This window comes from Talpa occidentalis, unplaced genomic scaffold (genome assembly GCF_014898055.3).
Source record: "Talpa occidentalis isolate TD23 unplaced genomic scaffold, MPIMG_talOcc4v2.1 talOcc4.5, whole genome shotgun sequence".
NCBI classification, from domain to species: Eukaryota; Metazoa; Chordata; class Mammalia; order Eulipotyphla; family Talpidae; genus Talpa; species Talpa occidentalis.
In genome coordinates this window covers 121,966,862-121,990,552 of record NW_023604861.1, presented here as the reverse complement: position 1 = coordinate 121,990,552, position 23,691 = coordinate 121,966,862, and the positions used below count along the sequence as shown (strand labels likewise).

General features: G+C 33.2%; 1 protein-coding gene across 5 annotated transcripts in view; it reads right to left on the bottom strand.

Moving 5' to 3' along the window:
- Positions 1-14,614: 14,614 nt before the first annotated feature.
- Positions 14,615-23,691, bottom strand: part of MEMO1 (mediator of cell motility 1) — an 81,884-nt gene continuing 72,807 nt past the window's right edge. For 3 of the 5 annotated variants that reach the window (XM_054701220.1, XM_054701221.1, XM_054701219.1), the window contains 3 exons: positions 16,618-16,722; positions 16,485-16,520; positions 14,615-15,279 (listed from right to left, as the gene is read on the bottom strand). In XM_054701220.1, the coding sequence (XP_054557195.1) occupies positions 15,148-15,279; positions 16,485-16,520; positions 16,618-16,722 (273 nt within the window). In that variant the 3' untranslated portion in view covers positions 14,615-15,147. The remainder of the gene's footprint in view (positions 15,280-16,484; positions 16,521-16,617; positions 16,723-23,691) is intronic. The other 2 variants (XM_037528267.2, XM_054701222.1) reach the window with 1 other exon arrangement.

Here is a 23,691-nt window from a genome sequence, read left to right as displayed (position 1 = left end):
GGGGAGGAATAATAGAAAAAGGGGATATATACACAAACACTATAAATGAAATTGGGTTCTTTAGGTTTCTTAGTTAGATTCCAGGTTAATTGTTTCAGTTTAGCTCTGTCTCACACAAAGGATAGAACAGGAATTCTCATTTACTACTGAAAATGCAAACTACTACAGTCATTTTGAAAAAGTACTCTTATTATATGATCCAGCAATTACTCTCCTTGGTATTCACCCAAATGACCCAAAAATCCATGTCCACACAAAAACTACAAAGTTTACAGCAGCTTTATTCACAATGCCAAAACCTGGAATCAATCAAGATGCCCTTCAGTAAGTGAATGAATAGATGAACTGTAGCACATCCAGACAATGGATTATTATTTACTGCTCAAAAACATTAGCTATAGAGCCAAAAAGTTACATAGAAGAAATTTAAATGTACATAAGTGAAAGAAGCCTATCTGAAAAGGCTTTTAAAAAAAGGCTACATAGGGCCTCCCCTGTGGCGCAGCGGTTGAGCGCTGGGTTGCGAGGCTGCCTGCAGCCTCTGCAGCGCCGGTTCAATCCCCGGCTGCTCCCTGGCCTCCGGAGGAGGGTCCCGCATGGCGCGCAGACCTCTCCTGCCGCCCGCTGCTCCCCTCAGCAGTGTACTTCGGTCCTTCTGCCTGCTCTGCTCTCCCCTCTGGCTCTGGTGAATTCTCTCGCCCTCCCGCGCTTCTGACTGTACCCAGTGCTTATATAAATAAATAAATAAGTAAATAAATAAAATCTTTAAAAAAAAAATTAATAAAAAAAGGCTACATACTATATGATTCCAACTATATGACATTTTGGAAGTGACAGTTGTTGCCAAGAGTACAGAGGGAGCGAAGAATAGGCAGAGTACTAATCCAGAGCAGTGAAACTATTCTATACTATACGATACGATATGGTACTAATTGCTATAACGGTGGCATGTCATTACACACTTCTCAAAACCCAGATTGTCAAAACCATTGAGTGAGCCCTAAGGTTAACTTAATGTGGACTTTGAGAGTGATAATGATGTGTCAGTAAAAGTTCATTGTGGGAAAGGCTGTGCATGTGGGGGGCGTGGGGATATATGGGCACTCTACTTTCTCTGTGTTTCTATGAAACTAAAAGTGCTCTAAGAATTTTCAAAAATCAAATTAAATTAAAAATTAGATTTCAGGGCCTCCCTGGTGGCGCAGCGGGTTGAGTGCTGCATGGTGAAGCTGTCTGCAGACTCTGCAGCCCGGTTCTATTCCCGGCCAGCCAGGGAGATACCCACATGGCACAGCAGACATCTCCTGTCTCACCCACTGCTCCCCTCAGCAGTGTCTTCGGTCCGTCTGCCTGTTCTGCTCCCCGCTCTGTCTCTGGTGAATTCTCTCATCCTCCCGTACCTCTGGCCTGTACCTCAGTTCTTGTACAAATAAATAAATCTTTTTTAAAATTAAAAAAAAAAAAGTAGGGCCTCCCCGGTAGCGCAGCGGTTGAGCACTGGGTTGCTTAGCTGCCTGCAGCCTCTGCAGCGCCAGTTCGATCCCCGGCCACCGGGCGAGGGTCCCACGTGGCACACAGACTCTCCTGCTCCCCTCTGCAGTGTACTTCGTCAGTCTGCCTGCTCTGCTCTCCCCTCTGGCTCTGGTGAATTCTCTCACCCTCCCGCACTTCTGACTGTACCCAGTGCTTGTATAAATAAATAAAAATCTTTAAAAAAAATTTTTTTTAATTAATTTCAAGGTAGAGGTGATCTGACAAGAGCCTAATTTCTTAAACATCCCACCATGTTCCCTGTCCTTCTAAAGACTTGAGATCACTGAGAATAATCAAAAGAATATCCTGCAAGTTATAAAGACAGTTACACAAAGTGCCAAAGTACCAAACAGGGCATCAGCTACCCACAGATATTGCCACAGTGACAGCAGATACCAGTGTACACAAATTCTGGTAAAGTTAGTAAAAGACAAAGACCTTTATTTATTAGACATATTTAAGGGAATCATCAGAATATACAAGTTCTTTTACTGAATGTCTAGTGTTTGTATGTTGTTTGAACTGTTATGCAGACTATAAACAGTATATTCTGAGACTTCACCTGTTTTAGTCTACAAATTGGCTAAATATTATAAAGTTATTTTCAATTACTAGGTAGTAATATACTCATAAGCTCATTAAATGCTTGCACACAAAAAATCTTTTAAAATGTTGTGACATTTTAAAAGAAATTCTACCAGTATTGCCAAAGAAGAAAAAACTGTTTAAGTACACTGCTATTTAAAAAGCAGAGCTAATAGTTTTTTTAATTTTTTTTTTTATATTTGAAATAGGTTGTTCCCAGTGCTTTTATTTATTTATTTTTATAGAGGCATGTTTTATTTATTTATTTGGGGGGTTTTTTTGTTTATACATGCACTGGGTACAGTCAGAAGTGCGGGAGGGTGAGAGAATTCACCAGAGCCAGAGCAGGGAGCAGAGCAGGCAGAAGGACCGAGGTACACTGCTGAGGGGAGCAGCAGGCGGCAGGAGAGGTCTGCGCGCCATGTGGGACCCTCCTCCCATGGCCGGGGAGCAGCTGGGGATCGAACCGGCGCCGCAGAGGCCGCGGGCAGCTTCGCAACCCAGCGCTCAACCGCTGCGCCACCGGGGAGGCCCCTAATAGTTTTTAAATGATATTATTTTTCTAAGAGTCAGAGCTGCAGATGCCTCGATCTCTATGCCAGATTAAAGAACATCAACTGATTACCAAAAAAAAAAACTGACTTCACCTCAAACATCTTTTAAATTTAATTTTTCTATATCAAAATCATTAAATTCAGTTTCCCCCAAATGTCACTCTGGTTCTCCAGGATCCTAGGTGTTAACAAAAAAAAAAAAAAAAGGTTCTGCATTTTCAAAATATATACATAAAACATCAATTTTCATAGAAATGTACAGAATTTTCACATAATCTCTAAGTATTTAAATAACTTGTATTAATGTGCTACATGGCCTAAAGGCTGTCCAATAAGTTAAAATCTTACAGACACAAATTTCAGATAAACCATGACTTCTTTAAAAACTTTTATTCTTGCTTCCCTTTCCACCTTACAATCATCAAACAAAAGGGGTGTGTGGCACCACTTTTGAGTTTGTAGTCACACCTTGAGCTAAAGAAATGTCTAAAGGCCACTTAATTTTTGAACTCCTAGGGCAGAACCTCACCTAATGCACTCTTGCTGACATTGTCTCTCCTTCATCAAAACCTATCTATGCTATGTGCTGTTATGCTCCTGAAACCCCTGAAGGTTCGGTTAATGACTATAGGAAACTGATGATTGGCTAAAATAAAAGCAGCTCCTCCTCATCACAGGTATTTTCCTTCTCATACCTAAAGATATTGTCATTCCTGATCTCTCCATTTTATTCTAATGTTTTTTAATGTTTCCTCAAATCATCATTCACATCCACCACTTACCTGATTTTTTTCTCCTCTTTCCATGTGCGGGAACCAACATCAAATTCCAAACTCTCAACTATTTATATGATGTATGCAGACCTTACAGAACACTGTTAAGGTCATTTCTCACCCAATGTACAAATGCCATGAGTGACTGACAAATTTCCTATTTCCGAATTTTCATTAAAAAAAAAAACTCACTGGTTTTCATGAATGACAATAAATCAGATGACCAATCATTTGTAATTTTTCAATAGTTTAGTAAACACTATTGGTAAACCTGACTAGAGACCTAATTCAGCCAAACTAATGCTTACAAATCAATGATACTCTTTCTTAAAGAGTGGAAAAGACAACAAAATGAAAATGTCATATGATTAAAATAAAGCCATGTTTTACATTTGCAGAATTTACCCTACTACACACAAAGGAACCCCATTCAAGAAGAAACTAAAAATCCATTTTATTAATGATTTTTTGGAAGAAAACAACATATTTACATCCATGTTTACAAACATTTGCATAATTTTTTCCTTTCCTTTTAAAATCTTTCATTTGACAAAAGATTAAAACATTATTTAACATAAGCAATGAAACCCAGTACCTTTACAAATGGCCATGTCCCCCCTTCACCCCTAAATATGAAACAGTTCAAGGTTACTTAACAGAAATTAGGAGGATGATGAACTAAAGTATAAAGTGGTATTAATGGTAATTAATGGTAGGAATTCTGTTACAATACTAAGTTATGTGTGCTAATTAAGAATATGAAGTAATTGCATACTTATAGGGTCTTGGGTCTCCCTGATGTATGTTTCAATGAAGAATAAGGGAGAAACAGAAAAGGAGGGAATGAGAGAGAGCACGGGCAAGAAAGAGGCTGGTTGTTTGGAAGGCGAGGGGTGAACGAAAAAAGCATCCTAGAATACTATTACAAGGGAAGACTGTGCCCAAGTTCATTCCTGCGCTCACACATGGGGCTGCTATAACTACATAAGGGTATTAAATCTTCTGAGCTGTCTTCTATAGATTACCTACTCTAAGAAACAATAGGTTTAGAACTACCTTAGAAAAATTCTCCCTGGTAAAAGCAGCATGTTCTCCCAGGTAAAAAGCAGGTTTTTGTGTTTGTTTTTTCTAATATAAAGGGAGAAAGGAAAGACAGATCAGTGTCTTTCTCTTCGTGTCAGCATCATTTATCTCAGATAAATATTAGGAGATAATACGTGTTATAGAATTAAGTCAGTAATAGAATTGCTTGGGTCAATTAACTAAAAATTGGAGGCGAGGGAAAGGAACATAAATCTTCTTGGCATTCACTTCTTTAATTCCCAAATACAGAGAAGATAATTAAAATAGTATCTTTTTCCTGGAATAACCAATTTGTCTTCAACAAAGTTTTAAACTTTCAAACAGTTCTTTAAAATATTTTGACAATATTAGTTTTTGTCATATTTATTTATAAACCTCATCTTATTTATAAATTTCATTACCTTCATTTCATTATCTTTATCACCTTATTCTTTCACTGAATGTTCAATGACAAAATTCTGATGCTCAAAAATTAAAAATCTGTTATGCAATTCACCTGTTACTTTCTTAAGGCTGTTCCTAGGTTGATCTGTAAACAAATACAAAACTTTGTAAAGGATTAAGTGTCATGAGATCTGTCATGAGAGAGGGAAATAAAGCATACCTCCTTATTACAGTACAGCTTATGTTGGGAAGACTAAAATCCGATGAAATTAACTCCATTTTCAAATGTCTAGTTTTCATGAAATTGTAAAGAAATTTCTGACAATGTAACTACTAAAGATTCCAATCAGAAAGATTTATATTACCATGTGGTATTAGAGTTACTATTAAATTTTCTGCTAAAAATATTTTTAAGTCATTTTAAAGCAGGAGCAACTTCAGTCATATAAAGTTGACAGAAACATCAAGTTATTATAGACAAAAATCTCTACAGTTAAAGTGTAAAATTTCAAGAAAAAATAAACATGTAGTTTAAAGCTATCATCAAGCACTGAAGCAAAGTGCCTTTCAAGTAATAAACTAGTGATGGTTTACGTACTACATTATTTACCTACATTTCTATTATCTAAGCATAAATGATTGAGGAAAATTTTTAAAGCCTGTTAATAAGGCAAAATCTCTACATTACATTTAGAATGTAGATTAAAATCAAATAATTTTGAATCTATATTAACTCGGTAAACCCCTGAGTAGAAACTAATGTCCTTTTATGTGCTGACTCACAAACTGCAGGTAAAAGACCACGTTATTTTAGCCTGCTTTAGTAGTAACAATTGGTTCAACTTGCACCATTCAGTAATGTAAACATGTAATTAAAAATTGCTTTCGTTAAGAGAAAATACATGTGAAAGTTTTTTAAAAAGCAACAATTGCAAATCAGAGATATGGCAAAGTACAGTATTTTCCTAACACAAAAACAATTATCAGGGCCTCCCCAGCGGTACAGCTGGTTGAGCACAGCACTTGAAGCTGTCCGCAGCCTCTGCAGTGCGGGTTCGATTCCCGGCCGGCCAGGGAGATTCCCACATGGCGCGGCAGACCTGTCCTGTCGCGCCCTCTGCTCCCCTCAGCAGTGCTTTCGGTCTGTCTGCCTGTTCTGCTCCCTATTCTGTCTCTGGTGAATCCTCTCACCCTCCCGCACCTCTGGCCTGTACCCCAGCTATTGTATAAATAAAAAATAAATCTTTAAAAAAAATTATGAGACCCAGAAAATTAAACTTTTTTAAATATGAAATTTTTAAATATTTTAACTGTTAAAGCATGCATCACTGTTTTCATCCAAGTTAATTTTCTCCAACAACTGTACCAATAACAGACACTAACCTATAAGAGCCATTACATTAAAAAATATCCCAGAAACAACATACTTGAGTATAAGTACTTAACATTACTAGAAGGCAGGTAGCACTTTTTAAAACCTTAAAAGGCAAGCTGTACTTCAATACTTAGTACAGAGGTAAGGTGTAAGTGGCCAACTAGTGATGGAAAATACGTAAATTTTTGAAAGAGACTATTTTTCAAGCTTATTTTATAAGGTATCATGAGACTTCACATTTAACACAAGAAGACATCTTCTAGTTGAGACATTAAAAACAGATAGTCCCCATTTTTTAATCACTTTATCACTCCTTATAGAAAGAATTTAGTGTCTGGGCAATGGGTTTTCTTGACACATTTGAAAAGTTACCTCTGGTTCTTAGACCAAATTTTCAATCTACCACATTGAGATATTTGAAACACCGAAAACTTTGACTGTACAACTAAATTAGTTGTTCATATGTAAAATGTCTAAAAAGTATTGAGATTAATTTTTAATCTTGAACTAATTTTTTTAGAAGTAATAGAATTTAGATTACAAACAGTATATTCCAATATGCCAATATGGTGATTTTGACAAGAGAGTTTCCACTTTAGCACAGTTTGATGTGTCCCAGGAGAAAGGCAAATTATTCCTTTATATTTAACATATTTTCTTCCAAACCATATTATCCAATTATATCACCCAGATTACTTTTGACCATTTCTAACAGACAAATGCAACCTCAAAAGTCAAGAAACACCTGTATATATTCAAAAGAGCACAGCAGAATTTGACGGTACCATAAGGCAACTAAAATGAGGGAAACTACTCTGCATACACTCTGGTAATTTTGCTTGAAAACATAGAGATGTTTATACTATTATTTTTTTAATCAGGATAACCTATTAAATATGTTCTTTAAATGTTGGCTTTTCCCTATCGGACAATAGTTGTGCATGCTTATCTTCAGATGGTCCTAAAATAGAACTACAAACTTAGGGAATTCATCTATGTTCCATCTCATAAACAAAGTCAATATAGCATACATCAGACCTAATAATCACAATTTCTACATGGAAAATGAAGACTGACAATTAACATGTGCGTAAAATTAATAAACTTCCAATATCGTTTTTTAAAAACATAAAAATCAGTACTTCTAATTCATAAAGTTATAATCTCAACTATAAAAAATACACTTACAATGTACTTAGAGATTATTCAATTTATAAACTTCATATTCATTAATCCTACAAGATCACAAAAAAAATTTTATTTAACAAGGATCACAAAACATTTTTGGGGGAAATTATGCAATACAAAGTTTATCCTTACAATCAATGTTAGAAAAGAGTAATCCTGCTCCCTGATTGTGAATAAGGTGGTTCTGGGAAGAAATGAGAAAGTTAAATCCAATTAGAAAATAATCTGTATTATTTTGGTTGAGCAAAATGCCCAAACTAGATGATCCAGTGTCCTTCTCTTCAGCCATTTGGATAGTTAGTTTATAATTTCCTTAGCAGAACAAATAGATCTGATAGAAAGATGTCCACATAAAATCTTCCCTTTGTTAAAAAATGAAACTAAAAATTTAAACATGGATGTGATTATGAGACAAATTGTCAAAATACTTAAAATTTTGTTTTAGATCTTTTTCTCTTAAAAAAAAAAACCTACTTCCCAAATCAAGTACATTTTAGTTTGTCCCAGAAACAAACTCTGAAACAAGATTTAAAGACAAGAAGGTCTTTTGGGAGGTAATCCCAGAAAAACATTAATAAAGGCATAGAAAGTTAGAGAAGAGAAAGAGAATAAATACTACATATTTAACAATTTCTATGGGCAGGGAGATCCAGTTCCACTGGAAACTCTAGGAGACAACATGAAATATGCCTCAAAGTATCACCAGGAAGGGCAAGGAAGTTGGCTGAGGGTAGCTCCCAGGGCATTATCTTCCTAACACTTCCAATCTGCCCCATATGTAGGCAAGAAACTCCAAGGGAGAGTCACAGGAGCTTGCAGGTAAGATGCATGGACCGTAAGGGTGAGAGTCTCACCATGAGTAATGCTCACATACCAACTTAAATTTCATTTTTGTGACTGTCCCATTACAAAGAAACTACATTTTAATGATGTAAGCCACAGAATATAATTTTGAGCTATTAAAGTAAATCTCCCAGTAAGAATAAAAGTATGTACAATATTAGGAATATCTGAATCCAACAAGACATTGATTTTTGCCAAAACTAATCAAAATAAACATTTACTTGAATGATTCCCATTTTTACTGGTGGCAAAACCCCATTATTAATTGAATTCAATATATCTTAAACAGCCAGCACCAAAAACATGATACAGAATAACACAGTATTGCATTTGTAATTCATATGACTGAAACTTAAAAGAGGTGATTTACTGTCCTATCTCTGATACTAAGTAGCCATGTAAATTTCTGTTAAGTCATGTTATTTGTTGGATCTCAAATTTCTGTTATCAGTAAAAAATAATGTATGCCTAACCAGCTTATTGTTGAGATTAACAGGAAAGAAAAAATTGGGAAACAATGTTAAAATTAAAAATACAACATAGTAAATAAAATAATTTTATTGTCATAAAAAATAAAAACTAAAAATGACCCTTAGGAGTCATATTACACAATTCTAACATTAATAAATTCTGGTCTAGAAAAAGAGCAGGGATTTGTTCAACCAAATCAGTAGCAACTCACTGGCAACACTGAAAATGGATCCCAGTCCAAAGCTTCTAGCACCCTAGTTGAGAGTTCGTCAGACACAACATTGAGCAAGAAGCTAAAGCACATTTTGTTAAAAAACTTCACAACACTTTTAAATAATAGTAAACACCACATGGTACTGCAAAACATCAGCTAATAATCATGCACCAATGATTTCAAACTTACCAGATCCTTTACATTGCCACTCATTTTATTTGGCATTACATAGCATATAGGAATACAAAATTTCACCGTCTTTGCACAATGGACCATGGTGGAGAACTATGTGTGCATGCCTTGGTGGTGGGTGTTGTGTGGTGACATGCATCTTAAGAGGTGTGAGCCTATATTCTGAATCATACATAGTATTATAAACCAATGTTATATCAATTAAAAAATTATTGAAAATATATAAATAAAACTTTTTAAAATTCTACCAACTTTAAAAATTAGTAAGGAACATGGTTTCCATAATTAAAAAGTGAAAATAAAAAACAGCTAATTAAAAGGTGCTTCTGATTAAAAGGTCTAAACATTCCTGACCTTCAAAAAAACTCCACATGAAGACTGCCTTTTATTCTCCTTGCTTTAAAATTTATCAAAATCAAATAAACCAACTAAATGTCTATTAGATTCAAATAAGATAAATTTTAAAAAGAAAAAAAGCTTCTTAGAAAAAATTTCCATTTATAAAATGTTTAAGTTAAAATACTTTTATTAAATCTAGTTCAACATTAATATTTAGAAAACTACTTCATGAGGTCATTCATGTCATTCTAATTTGTCTTTATCTCATTTTAATAGTTCTTATTTAAAGTGTATATAAAACATATCCAGTGAGTAATTCAAAGAATATCATGGTCAAAAAAATTAAAATATTTTCCAGAAGTTTACATTGGCAGATTTAAAGAGCAGAACTAAAGTCCTGCCCAGAGCTGAATACACTTGATCTTCAGTAGTTTCTTAATAATGATGCTATATTCTCTTTGGTTTCATTACTAGGATGACAGGAGAAAACATAACTACATCCAGTAAAATTACAAACCTCACCTTACAAAATGAAAATTCAATTTGAACACAGTGTACAATTTATAATGTAAAACCAATTTATTATATTATGGCTTTTAAAAGCAGGACTGGCTCTCAAAATTTTCTTTCCATTATTTTTATAGGTTGATTGCTAAAAGCCTGTATTAGAATTAAACACACACGCGTGCACGCACACACACACACACACACGCACACACAATATGATACATCCTGGGTATAACTTCTCTGGGATCATGGGAGAACCCTTGAATATATGACAAATCTGACACAACAAAGCTGACTTTATCAGGGAACTCACGACAGGCAGACTAAACCCATACACTCTAATGACTTTAAAATGGCAGAGTTCTTAGAATCAGCAGTACTTATGAGTACTTTTACTAAATGCATGTTATGTGTCACAGTTGTATTTACTGGGTAGAAGAGTAAGTGGGCAAGAAAAACTTCCCATCTGCCAGCTGCTCCTGGTTCCCCTCTCTAATATTTTTATATTAATAAGTATAAAAAGAGCAAACTTCCTCAATACCCTTTTGTGCTGTTTTAGATTCTAGAAGCACCTGTTTTAAAAAGCTGTCACTTATTCAACTTAAATTTTAGTAAATGGTAAATAAAACTATGTATCTTAAATGATCAAAACCAATTTTTATTTTAAAATTACTTTCCTTTACAGTTTCATACATATGAAATAAGTTTCATTTTGTTTGTACTAGTTCCATTAGTTTTTTTTCCACCTTGGTGATCCATAATTTTAGTCTACACTAATAATCTAGCCAGGTGCTCCTGAGGGTGATCCCCAGTATAAGGATTCTACTCTCAGAACACAGACCTAGCTTTTGCTTGAGTAATTTCAATAATTTTACAGAGTTGATTTTCATTTAGAAATTCTCATACAACATTAATGTGGAACCAGAAATTTCTATTTCATATTCCTAATTTTTCTATTGAGAGCAACCAGTACTATTTTTTACTCCTTCTTATACATGGCAGTCACTCAAACATTTAAAGAGAATCCCTCTTAAATATCACCAAATTTTTTATCGCATCCCACTCTCCACAACATTTAAACCTTTATCATTCTAGCTGGCTCCTTATGAACACTATTGTTCACAAAATCCCTCAAAATATATGGCACTTAAACTGAACATGGTAATAAAAGTTTCAGTTTGAGTTTCAGAATGAATGTGGTTTATTACATCTCCTAATCAACAATCACTTTGCAAAAATTATGTCTTTCAGCAATTGTATCACAGCACTTCCCAACTGCCAGTCTATATACGCTGATAACTTTTTCAAGAAGTTTTCTGTGAGTCAGAGTAAATAAGAACAGTATAGCAATCTTTCCATCTACTTAAAGCTGTTGAAGTTAAATAACTTTTTTATTGTGAGTTTATGTCCTTCCCAACTAGTGGAGGGAGGGGGTGTAAATTTTTAAAAATAAAGTGATGGTGATGGAGATGGTAGTTATTTTTCCAAAACTCCTAAGATGACAAACTAAAATATCACATTTCACACTCTCTATCAAATTAATCATCGTGCCCTAACATACTCAGGTTAAAAAAAAGGTTCATCTGATTCATCCTTTACTACCACTGAGGTAGCCAAATACTTTAATAATCTATATAAAATTTTATGTAAATTACAATGATCAATGACAATCAGCCATTAATTCATGGTAGTAAAACCTCTCAACAGGCTCCAACAAACAGAAGGGCTTCAAAGTACTTTAAAGTACTTCTTGAAGTTCCTACTTTTCCTAAGCCACTTCACACTTACCTTTATGATCCTAAATAACACCTAGATGATATCAAAATAAGAATTGAATGGTAGAAACTTACAATCATTTGTTCCAATTATGCAGTAATTTGTAAAGCAAGTGAACTATACCATCTAGGACAAATCAGCAAACTTCAACCCATGGAACAAACCCAGCTCATCATCTTTTTGTGTAAAGTTTTAGTGAAATCCACCACACTCACTTATTTACACATTGTCTATGTTTTGCTGCCCCAATGGCAAAAGTGAACAGATGGAACAAAGCCTATATGGTCTGCAAAATCCCAAATATTTACTATCTGGCCCTTAATACAACCTATCTGCCAACCACTACTTTAGAGCAATGAACTATTTGCTACCAAAGAAAAATTTGGGATCTGCAACAATAACCATTAACTCAGGAAAGCTACCATCCACATTGGAATAGCTACATATAAACACTGAAGAATCTAGTAGTCTTTCATCCTATTTCCTATCAGGATTTGTTTCCTACCCATTACAGAGAATTTACTTACCTGCTCACTGAGCTAATCTTTAACAAATTTTTCAAGGACTCACTTGTGGAATAGTGAAGAATCGATAATTATGCTGCTCTATGCAAAGGTTAAAAAAGTTGCTGCAAATAACTTAAAAGTGTATAATAGAGTATCTACAGAATTACATAATAATTTCCTTTACATATTAGGTTTCAAATACAAAACACTTTTAAAGGCACTTAAAGTAGCAACACTTAAATGTTTAACAATTTAGATAATAGTAACTGTTATATATTGCAAATTGATTTCCCTTCTGTGTTTAAAAAACTTTCATTTTCATGTAAAGTTGAAATTAAAAAGTAACACTTGTAATATAATCTGACCATATAGCTTTTTAACATAAGTGACATCAGAGTCTCTAAAATCACATCAAAGTATTTTGAATCTGGAAAGTGCTTAGGAGATCACCTCCACATTTTACAGATGAGAAAGTTTTAAAACATGATTTATAGTCAGAAAACTAATTAGTGACACAGTCAGAAGCAGAACCCAACACTCAATTATTAGTTTGGAACTCTCTTTTATGTCTGAGCAGGAAAGATATGCTCTCAGATTCTAAAAAAGGATGATGCTGAAGTATTTTAAATGTGTAGTAAACATACTCAAAAGGCTACATACAGTCCACTCAACCTAAGCAACCCTCTTCTATGTTTTATTAGAAGTAATTATAAAATTACAGAAGGAAATCAGTATAAAATCACTCTTATTAGAATGATGAAAAGCTTAACAAACTCTGAAATATTAGAAAAAATAATAATCAATAATGGAGAGGGGCAGATAACTGGTATTCATACATTTCTAATTTGGTATAATCTTTCTGAAGGGTAATTTGGTCAAGAGCCTGCAAAGTTCTTACTGTCTTAATCTAATATAGAGTTCAAATTTTATATACATAATTGTGAATTATCAGAAACAATCTAATATCCAGAGAGAACTGGTTAAATTACGGTGAATTCACACAGTTGAATATTAAGCAGTTGTTTGTTAAAATCACATTTTCAAAGACATGGAGAAGTACTTAGGATGTGATGTTAAGTCATAAAAAGTAGGCTATACAACCATCTGGTCAATAGTCTCAATTTTGTTATGCACACACTCAAACATAGACACACTCATACATAAAAAGAGTACAAAGACTGAAAGGAAATATTAAAAAATATTAACAGTGTTCTCTCTGGATAGTGAAATTAGACAATTTTTTTCTATTCTTTATATTTTTCATGTTTTCTAAATTTTCTATAATAATCACCTATTAGGTTAATACTCAGAAAACATTTGAAATTCTGTAGTCAATTTTGAAATTTTTATAATCTATATAAGAATATTTATAATATTCAAATATAATCTAAATGATGGGAAATAGATCATTAATGCATAAGATTATAATTTCCACACATTTACAGGTAGGCAATTTTTAATCCAAAAGACATTTTATCTCAATTCTTGATTATAGAAAGTTGGTATTTAATAAATTAGAAATGTAAATCTTTAAATAAAATTGGTGCAAGGCATCTAAAAATTGTGCTGTTCTGGCATTAACATTGAAGATATAAACACTCTCCAATGTAATGTAGATCCCCAGTGTTAGATTAAAATAGGTACATCCAGTACATGCATGGCGGTCAATGATTAACCAATTGAATTACATGGTATTTTTTTGCCAAGTGACTAGAACTGGTCTATAATAAAGAAAGAAATACAACACCATACCATTATTTTAGTTGGAAGAGCCGCACCAAAAATCATGACAAAAAGAACTTGTAGAACTGTAAGGAAATCCAGTTGTTATTAATGATTTCTTGCTAAAAATTTAAGTGAGTGAGTCAAATTGCATAAAGCACTGAAAATGCAGAGCAGCAGTGTATGGTCTGCAATAATTTAAAAAACACTTAGAACACTCTTCAATGTTTCTTCATTTGCAGACTACTGCCTATCAAATATGATCTTTGAATTAAAGGACTACATCTATATTCTTTTATCAATCTTGAATTTATATATTACTACAATATAGTAATGACACAAAGTGATGTCACACACAAAAAGGCAAACTGTAATTTTAAAATTAACTTTAAAATATGCTTCTAATTTCTGTGATAAAAAATCACAAATATGCAAAATATAAAATACATCTTAACATATTTTTATGTAAGAGCTGAAGTTGACCACTTTCAACATAAAAATTCTGAGATGGAATTATTTAAAAAACAATTTTCATATATACCACAGAGCAATAAGTTTAAATCAGACTATTTTGAGTTGTGTAGCCCTTTATTAGCAACTAAAATAGAAGGTATCTGTTGTACAACACGGGTAGTATTGACTATAACTGGAGATTTATTATATTCTAATACAGATCATTTATAAATGCAATTTCTTTATTAAAAAGCTTCCACCCTTTTTTTGTTTGTGTACAATTTGCAAAACTATTCTGAAAGCGGAATATATGTGCACAAGTCTGCAAAGAGTGCAGATTTAGGATATGGTAAATGCTTTACAAGTTACTTTCAAATATCTGTCTGCCACAACTGGTCCTTTACATTGTCATCTTTTTTGATCAAAATATTTTTATGCAACCTCTTTCCACTGCCCTAAACTATAAAGCATTTTTAATGAGTTGAAATTAAGGAAGGACTACACCTACTAGAAAAGAAGAGAAGAAAGTTCTATTAGTTTGAGGTTTCAGAATCCCCCCAAACCAGGACCAGTATCTTGGTATGGGCTAGGCTGGGACCCCGGACAGAGTATGAGTATGTGCAGGTGGCATCCCTGAGGATTCAGAGCTTCAGTGGACTGTGAGTGCTCCAGCTGCGTAACTCACTGAACTGTCTTGCCAGTTTCTACACTGGCTTGACTGGGCATAATTCAAAAAGGAAAAGCTCATATTCATCCCATTCTTCTGGAGCTCTGTGATAGCCTAGAAAAAGAAAAATTTGGTTATGGAACATATCATATTAAAAATGAGCACTCTGTGAACATGTTGGTAGCTTAACTTTATCCACTTTACAGCTGAAACCTAGATCTAGTTCATTTTCTTTAATTTCTTTGTTGCCTCATGTTAAAAAGGAAAAAGAGGAAGTTCTGCTAATCTAGTTTCTTGATAAATATCAGCCATAGTCCACCCAATCTCTCCCTATTTATTAAGATGACTTTTTTTTTTTAAAGTATCTTTCTCTGTTTTCTCTTGGCCATCTTGCCATTTCTGTCCAAATCTTGGCCATTTCTGTCTTGAAATGTTAAGACTCTTTTCTTTGTCTGACTTTGACCAAATGTGAAATGTTTAAATTAAGTTGCAGACATAGGATTTTTACTTTGATTATAGATTGTTTTTTCATTTATTAAAATTTTATTTGATCCAATTCAGGCTTTAGGAAATTACTATAGCTTACTCTAGTTAAAATTTCAGAAATTAGTTTAAGCCATTAATAAGGTTTTCTTCCAGTCACTCAATACTGTTGAAGACAAAACCCCCCCTAAAAATCTTCAATATACATTTCAATTTACATTAAAGTTAACACTGGACTTCAAATTCTTACCTAAACTTAACAACTACATTACCTTCCCCATTATTTCTCTGCCTCACCAAACATGAGCCCATTATTAATCCTCCTATTTCTAAGAACACACTTTTCTTCTTTCTTAAAGAGTATATCACATTTCCATTCAGGAAATCCATACTGTTATATTTCTTAGGGGAAAAATTAATGTTATCTTTCTTTTGAAAATTCAGCTAACCCAAACTTCTACCTCTTAACCTTCATTAGATGAAAATTGCTTTCATTGTAAACAGAAAAACATGTTATCTTTCTTTGTTAAATGATGAAAATCTAAAGTTTAAGAACAAAACCTTCCATTAACTTCCACAGACTCTAGAACAGTAAATAAAACCAAAAAATCAGTAAGTTCAGATCTCTTGAAAAGTCACACTGGTTTATAATTGTAAAACGCACAATAGAATTGGCTGAGTGTCAAAGAGACAAAAATGAGTTTCTATTTTGGATAACTTTCTATATTTAAAAGAATTATTGAAAATAAAAATAAAATTAAAAAATAAGTGTTTGTCTACATTCCAGTGATAAATAACTTAATTCAAATAACTAAAACAATGAAAACCTAAATTACCTTAAAGGTAGTAGAAAGGAAATTCATCCTAAGTACCTAAAACCAATGATAATAAGGTATCACAGACAATTAAGATATTTTGAAACATCAAAGGATCAAATGTTAAAAATTAAATTTCCCTAAGGATACTCACATTTAATAACACCCCAATGGGATGTCTTCCACATATAGTATTATGGTATTTCTTCAAGTAATTGCTAAAAGATACAGGATCTAATTGTTCTATAATACTCATACCCTAAAAAAAAAAAAAAAAAGAAAGAAAGAAAAAGAAAAAAGGGACACAATTTAGTTTTTCTGAGTCACATTTTAAAATCTAGAAAAACCTAATTTTTCAATTAAGGAGTTGCAAAGAAAATACATTAAATAATCCTTGTAAAATATCAGTCATTCATCAAAGGTAATCTCATTACAGTCAATTCTCATAAGACATATATTTTATTAACAGAAAATTTTTAATACCCAGTTTAGTTTTCTCTGACTTCGTGGTGTATTTTCTACACTACCTTCACCAATTGTCACTTAATTCATAATCCTAAACCATATCATAATTTTGTATTTTTCTTATGTAAACATTTATAAAAATATATCTGTAGTGAAATTTTTCATACACAAAATTTAAAATTAAATTTGATACATACAAGTTTTCCTCCTATTCATTATATTTGCCCTGCTATTGGGGAAAAATCAGAGCTGATAGTAATTTAATGCTTCCTGTAACACATCCTTAATAGCAATAGTGTGTAAGGCATATCAGTAGTTGTCAATGAGTTGAAGTAGCAGGTAAGTGATAAAAAGAAAATACCACAAACCAAGAAAATAGTTAACAGATTTTTCATTAAATTAAAAAGACTAATAAAAGGTTGAACTACATGTCTTTTATGAGTAAGTCAAAAAGAGAAAAGTTTTTTTGTCTCTTTGTATTTTAAAATAGAACACTTGTATTTTCAAGATTTTAATCCAGAATCGAAAATTTCAAACTACTTTTTAAATAATCACTATGACTTGGACACTTTACATTAAATTCCATGCTTTCTAGGTGCATCCAATAATGTGTTCATAATATGTTAATCTAGAATAACTAACTCATCTGAACCTGGCAAAAAAATCAATGATTCAAGTTCATTCATTCACAAATTACCTTACCTTGTTTTGTTTTTTTTCTTAGTCAGGTAAAATACATTTTGTTCAATAAACTGGATTAATAGTCTCTGAGAGAAATGTAAGAGGTGATTTATCTAGAGAATTAACTGATATTTTTGTTGTGTTTTTAAAATTATATTTCAATGTTTTAAAACAAAAGCAATGTAAAAGCACCTAAAGCATCTGTAAAATGATAGTAATCAGTAGATGATATACATATATTACAGTGGAAGCATCAAACTTTAATTTTATAAAGAACCTTTTTCAGAATGTTTATGTCCTTCATAAACATTATCACATTTTTTCTAAGAATATATCTGAAAGGTAGGTATATGCAAGTATAATCAATTTTCAAATGCTACACACATCAGTAAGCTCCTCTCATATTTATCCACAACTACTTTTTAATGTAAAGCTGGATATTCCTTGACAACTAGGAGTAGGAAGATTCCAGGCCAGTAATCTCTACTGATATTTGATATACGCTCAGAGAAATACAAATTAACTTGAAACTTAACCTAAGGTAAATAATTAGCATAAAATTCTGTTGCAAAGAAAATTACAAAATATCGTTCTAAACCAAGTAGCAATATAGAGATAGAACTACAAATTCTTTCTATAAATGAGTAATCAAGATATTAGAAAGTAACCGAGGTATCAAAAAGGATTAAAGTCTTGCTTCTAAATTTCTAATCCTAGGCTCTTTCTCATTGATTACAATGCTTCATATAGTGTAACAAAAGAAACACTAACAATTCTTAAATATTCCCACATAGCTAAATGATATATATATGTGTGTACACAGAAGAGAACTTTCAATGCTTCTGATGAAGTCTATGACAGTTTATCTTAAATAAAATTCCCAAAGTTATAAATATAGATAAGAAACTACCAAAGAGGGCCTCCCCGGTGGCGCAGCGGTTGAGCACTGGGTTGCGAAGCTGCCCGCGGCCTCTGCAGCGCCAGTTCGATCCCCGGCTGCTCCCTGGCCACCGGAGGAGGGTCCCACATGGCGCGCAGACCTCTCCTGCCGCCCGCTGCTCCCCTCAGCAGTGTACTTCAGTCCTTCTGCCTGCTCTGCTCCCTGCTCTGGCTCTGGTGAATTCTCTCACCCTCCCGCGCTTCTGACTGTACCCAGTGCATGTATAAACAAAACAAACAAACAGACCAGCAAACAAATAAATAAAGCATGCCTCTATAAAAAAAAAAAAAAAAAAAATGAACAAAAAAAAAAGATTTAAAAAAAAAAAAAGGAACTACCAAAGAAAGTGTTCAAAATGAAGATATAATGATTAAATTACAAAAAGAAAAATGAAAACTTGAGATGATGAAAGAAATCAAATTAAAAATTTTTAATGCCTAAATGTGTTACAACACATAACCAACTAGGGCAAGAATCAATTTCACTACACTCAATTCTCTGACAAATAAGATAGCTAAAAGGTATTCCCCTTATTAAGAAAGGATAGAAAGAAAAATCAAGGCTTTTGTCATGAGTGAACCTCTCCAATTGGAAAATTCAAGAAGTATGCAAATAACAGCAATAATGATAATTAAACTGCAAATTGGGACACCCATTAACAAATACAGGTTACTCATCAAATACGCTTTCGTAAATATTTGTTTTAACGCTAACATTTCTGAAATTGCTATCACCAAAACTTTAAGAAGATAAAAATGGTAGGTAGATGCTCGTGCCAAAATTCCAAGATGAAAGATAAGTGCTTCTAAAATACCCCTAATTAACTTTCAAATGCAAGAAAATATGATCTGTAAATCTAGAGTCCAGAAAATGGAATGCTTGCCTAGGGCATGGTATACTGAGAATTTATTCATAAGAACTTAACCTAGGTGACTACTCATTCAGTTCCAAGACACAAAGCAGATATTATAAAGACCAAAAAAACCTATCCATCGGTACCTGGATTTCTGAGTAAATTTAGCAGCTTTAGCAAGAAATCCTCAAATTAAAAGCTAACTTCCTACCTTGAGGGATGAGACAAGGACACAGAGAATCTATCATTGTGCTGACTCTCGAAATAATGGGTGAAAGTTTGTGATGTGTAACCCCAAGTGGCAATTCTACACTGAATAGCATGTTTTAACTGACAGCACTGCCAATTCAAGACTCAAAGAAGACAATAACAATCTTCCCTTCTTTAAAGTTTATATAATAAAATGTTTAAGTTAACTTTCATTGTAAATACTATCACCTAGAAGTAATCTTCCTCTAAATTAACAATCATAAAAGGTAGCAAAACTTTTTCCAGAGGACTTTAAGAAATAGAACTTGAATCATGTCTTAATTTTGAACATGTAAGTAATCACAATATTACCAAATCATTAGGACTGTAGTCTCATTTTTAAAGTAAGGATACACATTTATGTAGAAAAATTTTATGGAGAAAAAACACCCTAAAGATAGCAATGCTAAGAAGTAATGTACTAATAATAATTATCATATAAATGATGTCATAAAACCTAATAAAGACAACTAAAGAAACTACTGGCCTAAGTTCAAGAGAAAGAAGTATGTGAATAGCCAAAAATGAATATTTCACTTTCCAAAGAATAGGAAGAAAGGAAGAAAGGCAGCTGAACTACAAATTAAACTATGTGACAGTATATTTGGGAGAAAAAGAAGTTACTAACTAGCAATTATAATGAAATTTTCAGGTTCTCTCTGCCAAATCAAATCCGTAATTTGCCAACATCCATAACAAAACATTGATCTCTATCAAAAGCTGTAAAGAAAGTATAGCATACAATCATGTTTTATGTGTGTGTATGTCTGTGTATATATACATATGAAATATGTATGTAATACTTAAGTATGACTAATGTTTCAAATATGCGACCTAAGTGCAAAGTCAACGTCTTAAAATGTGTTTTTTGCTTGGTAACTGTAAATACTTAAATTGCAAAGTACTAATTACTACAAAACATGGTCAGTCAAGATATTAATGTAAGAATGTCAGAATCTACATCTCCTGTAACTAAGTCATTTACTTTTCTACCAACTACCATATTTGGAAGATCCAGTTTGTTTTCCTATATATTTTTCTTTCTATGTTTTCACACATAATTTATTTCCACAATATTCAAGTGCTACAGATAGAAATACTTCACAATAAGAAAAGCTATTTTGCTTTCAGAACTTGGTAACACTTTATTTATTTCCTAGCATTTTACATTTAATAAAAGACTTTTCTGATAAAAAGACCCAAAACTTAACATGCTAATTTTGAACAGATTAAAGTTTTATACACAAAAATAATTTTTCGGGCATCCCCTGGTGGCACAGCGGTTGAGCACTGGGCTGCGAGGCTGCACACAGCCTCTGCAGTGCTGGTTCATTCCCCAGCCGCCGGCAAGGGTCCCACAAAAAAAATAATAATAATTTTTCACTTTATCAAACTTTCAACATGCATAATTTCAATTCAGAATTGCTAACATTTTTGTAATGCAGAGAACATTCCAATCAAATTTGCTCTGAAAAGACTGCATACAGAAACTGAGGTATTTGTTCTCAAAATTATTTAACAAAGTGGCACTTTAAAAAAGCAATATACAAAGTGATATTCACCATTTGGTTATATAAGTCAATTAAGAAAAAACATTTTAGTCTGCCCAACAGTATGTATGCTTGTATACGTAGGCAAGAAAACTTACATGTGTACAGAAATAACCATTCTTTTTTAAATCAATTTCGTCAACCTCCCAGAATTGACTTATAATTTGCATTAACAGCACACTAATAAAAACAGCACTTTTGAGCCACTTACAAAGTCCATATACCAAAAGAAATGTTTCAACAAATGGACCACTAACTTCAAGCATACTAATGCAAAGCAAATGCTCAACATATATTCAGGAAGTTGTAGTCCAGATTATTTAAACAAAAATTCTTAAGTTATGCTCTGACAATTCTGGATATTGAGTGTGAGTAAATCAGATGCAGATTTAGTAGTAAACCAGTAGTCAGCTGGTTCTACTTATACCCTTTAAACAAAAATTTTCAGTTTCAAAGACTTAGAAACTAGCAGGAAAAGCAACTATATTAGAAATTATGAAGATCATACACTAATGGATAAATGTCACTCTTTTAGTTCTGCCTATCAAACACATTAAGAAAGATAAGAAAAGACAAATCCAGTCTTCTAAATATGAGCTAATGTTCAACATAGAGCTAGGGAAAAGGCTAAAAGATCTGTTAAGTATGAATGTTCATACATAACACATACACAGAATAACAAAGAATACTGAAGTATTTCAATGTGCCTACATTTCTAGAGTGCCAAAGGATGTTATTGTGTGCAGTTACTGCAGAGCATCAGATAAACCAAAGTTTTACAAAAACAGCTCTTTAGTGCTAAAGCATCAAATCACTGGTTTACAAATTCTTCTATTGGCTAAATTAAATGTTTCCTGATTAAATTCCACAAATGACCTCAAGAGCTGCTTAGAAAATAAGGGAAGAGGAGATAAACAGGAAATTTTGCTCTACTTCAAAAGATCAGGGGCCAGATTAGACCAGTTCAAATACAGAAACAAGATCTCACTGGGACTCTCTCCATACTACTTACTGAAAGTAGCTCTCCACGGATGTGTCTGAGCAAATCTAGTTTGAAGAAGTTACACAAGTGATTTCAGTAGTGAAGATAGAATTATTACTGGAGTAAACAATCTCATCTCTGCCCTGCCTTTAATTACCATGTACATGTTGAGAATTCTTAAATTAAATCCACGTAGACTTCTTTTCTGAGCTTCAAACCAAAATAGTCAACCAACTGGCAAAGTACTATTGAATATTTCAAATCTCAAAACTATCAGCTTTCAACTTCTTTCCATCACCACTAATACCACCCCAGTTCAAATTACTATCATCTCTCCAAATTGTCAAAACCCAGTTACTACACCTAACTCTCTTATAGAATCCATTCTCTACACACAGCTAGAGTGAACGTTAAAATAATGTAATCACATAATTTCACTCTCCACATAAATTTTTTACCCCGAATTATAAAGCCCTGATCCCTGACTACCTGTCTTACTGTTATAGGACAGGGAGAGGGCCCCCCTAACATTACCAGAACTTGTACAACCACCTCTAACTCTTACTTACTCTACCTCAATTAACACTAGCCTTTTTTTTCTTTGCAGACGCAGTTCCTTTAGTCTAGAATGTTCTTCCCTCTGATATTTACTTCAGATCCTTATTGTTTATATCTCAGTTTAATGTTCCTCCTCTGGGAAGTCTTTGTTCAATAGCTCCTTCTAACACAACCTCAAATCATTTACTGTCTCAAAATCCTTTTATTTTCTTCTGCCTAGCACATACAACCATTTAAAATGAACGCAGACATCCTTACCTTCAAAACAAAACATACCTCCTCTCAGGAGAATAAAATTTCTATGAGAACAATACTGCTTATTTACTGTAGTGTTTCTACAAGTGCCAAGAACTGTAAAAGTACCCAAAAATAACTTGCAAAATGAAAATCCAAATGCTTATTTGACTGACATCTCTACTTTGACATCTTACAGGCAAGACTTTTCTGACAACCAAGATACATATAGATATGTATATATAGAGATATATCTATTTTTAATAACCACTGATGAATTGATTCAAAATGAACCAAGACTCTATCTCATGAAGCTTATAATTTAATATCACCAAAAAATTAAAAAATAATAAAACATGTAGTAGTGAGTAAAAAAATAAAGCAGGGTTAAGTCACAAAACAATTCTTCACCGTATGGGAACTTGCTTGGAAATTTTGCTAGCACAAGAGAGATGCTATTAAGGGATTCAGTGGATAGGGTTCAGGGATGCTGATTGTCCTGCAATATAGGACAGTCCTACACACAGAATTGTTCTCATCCCATAACACTTTCATATATCTACATAGAAGAAAAAGCTGCTTATAAATACCTACACTCTATTTTCATTTTATATACAAATACAAAGAAGTTTTGCTGATCTTAATATGTAGATTTCCAGGAACAAGACTTCTATTGAGGGAAGACTGTAGTTTGCTGACTTTATAGCTTTACTAAG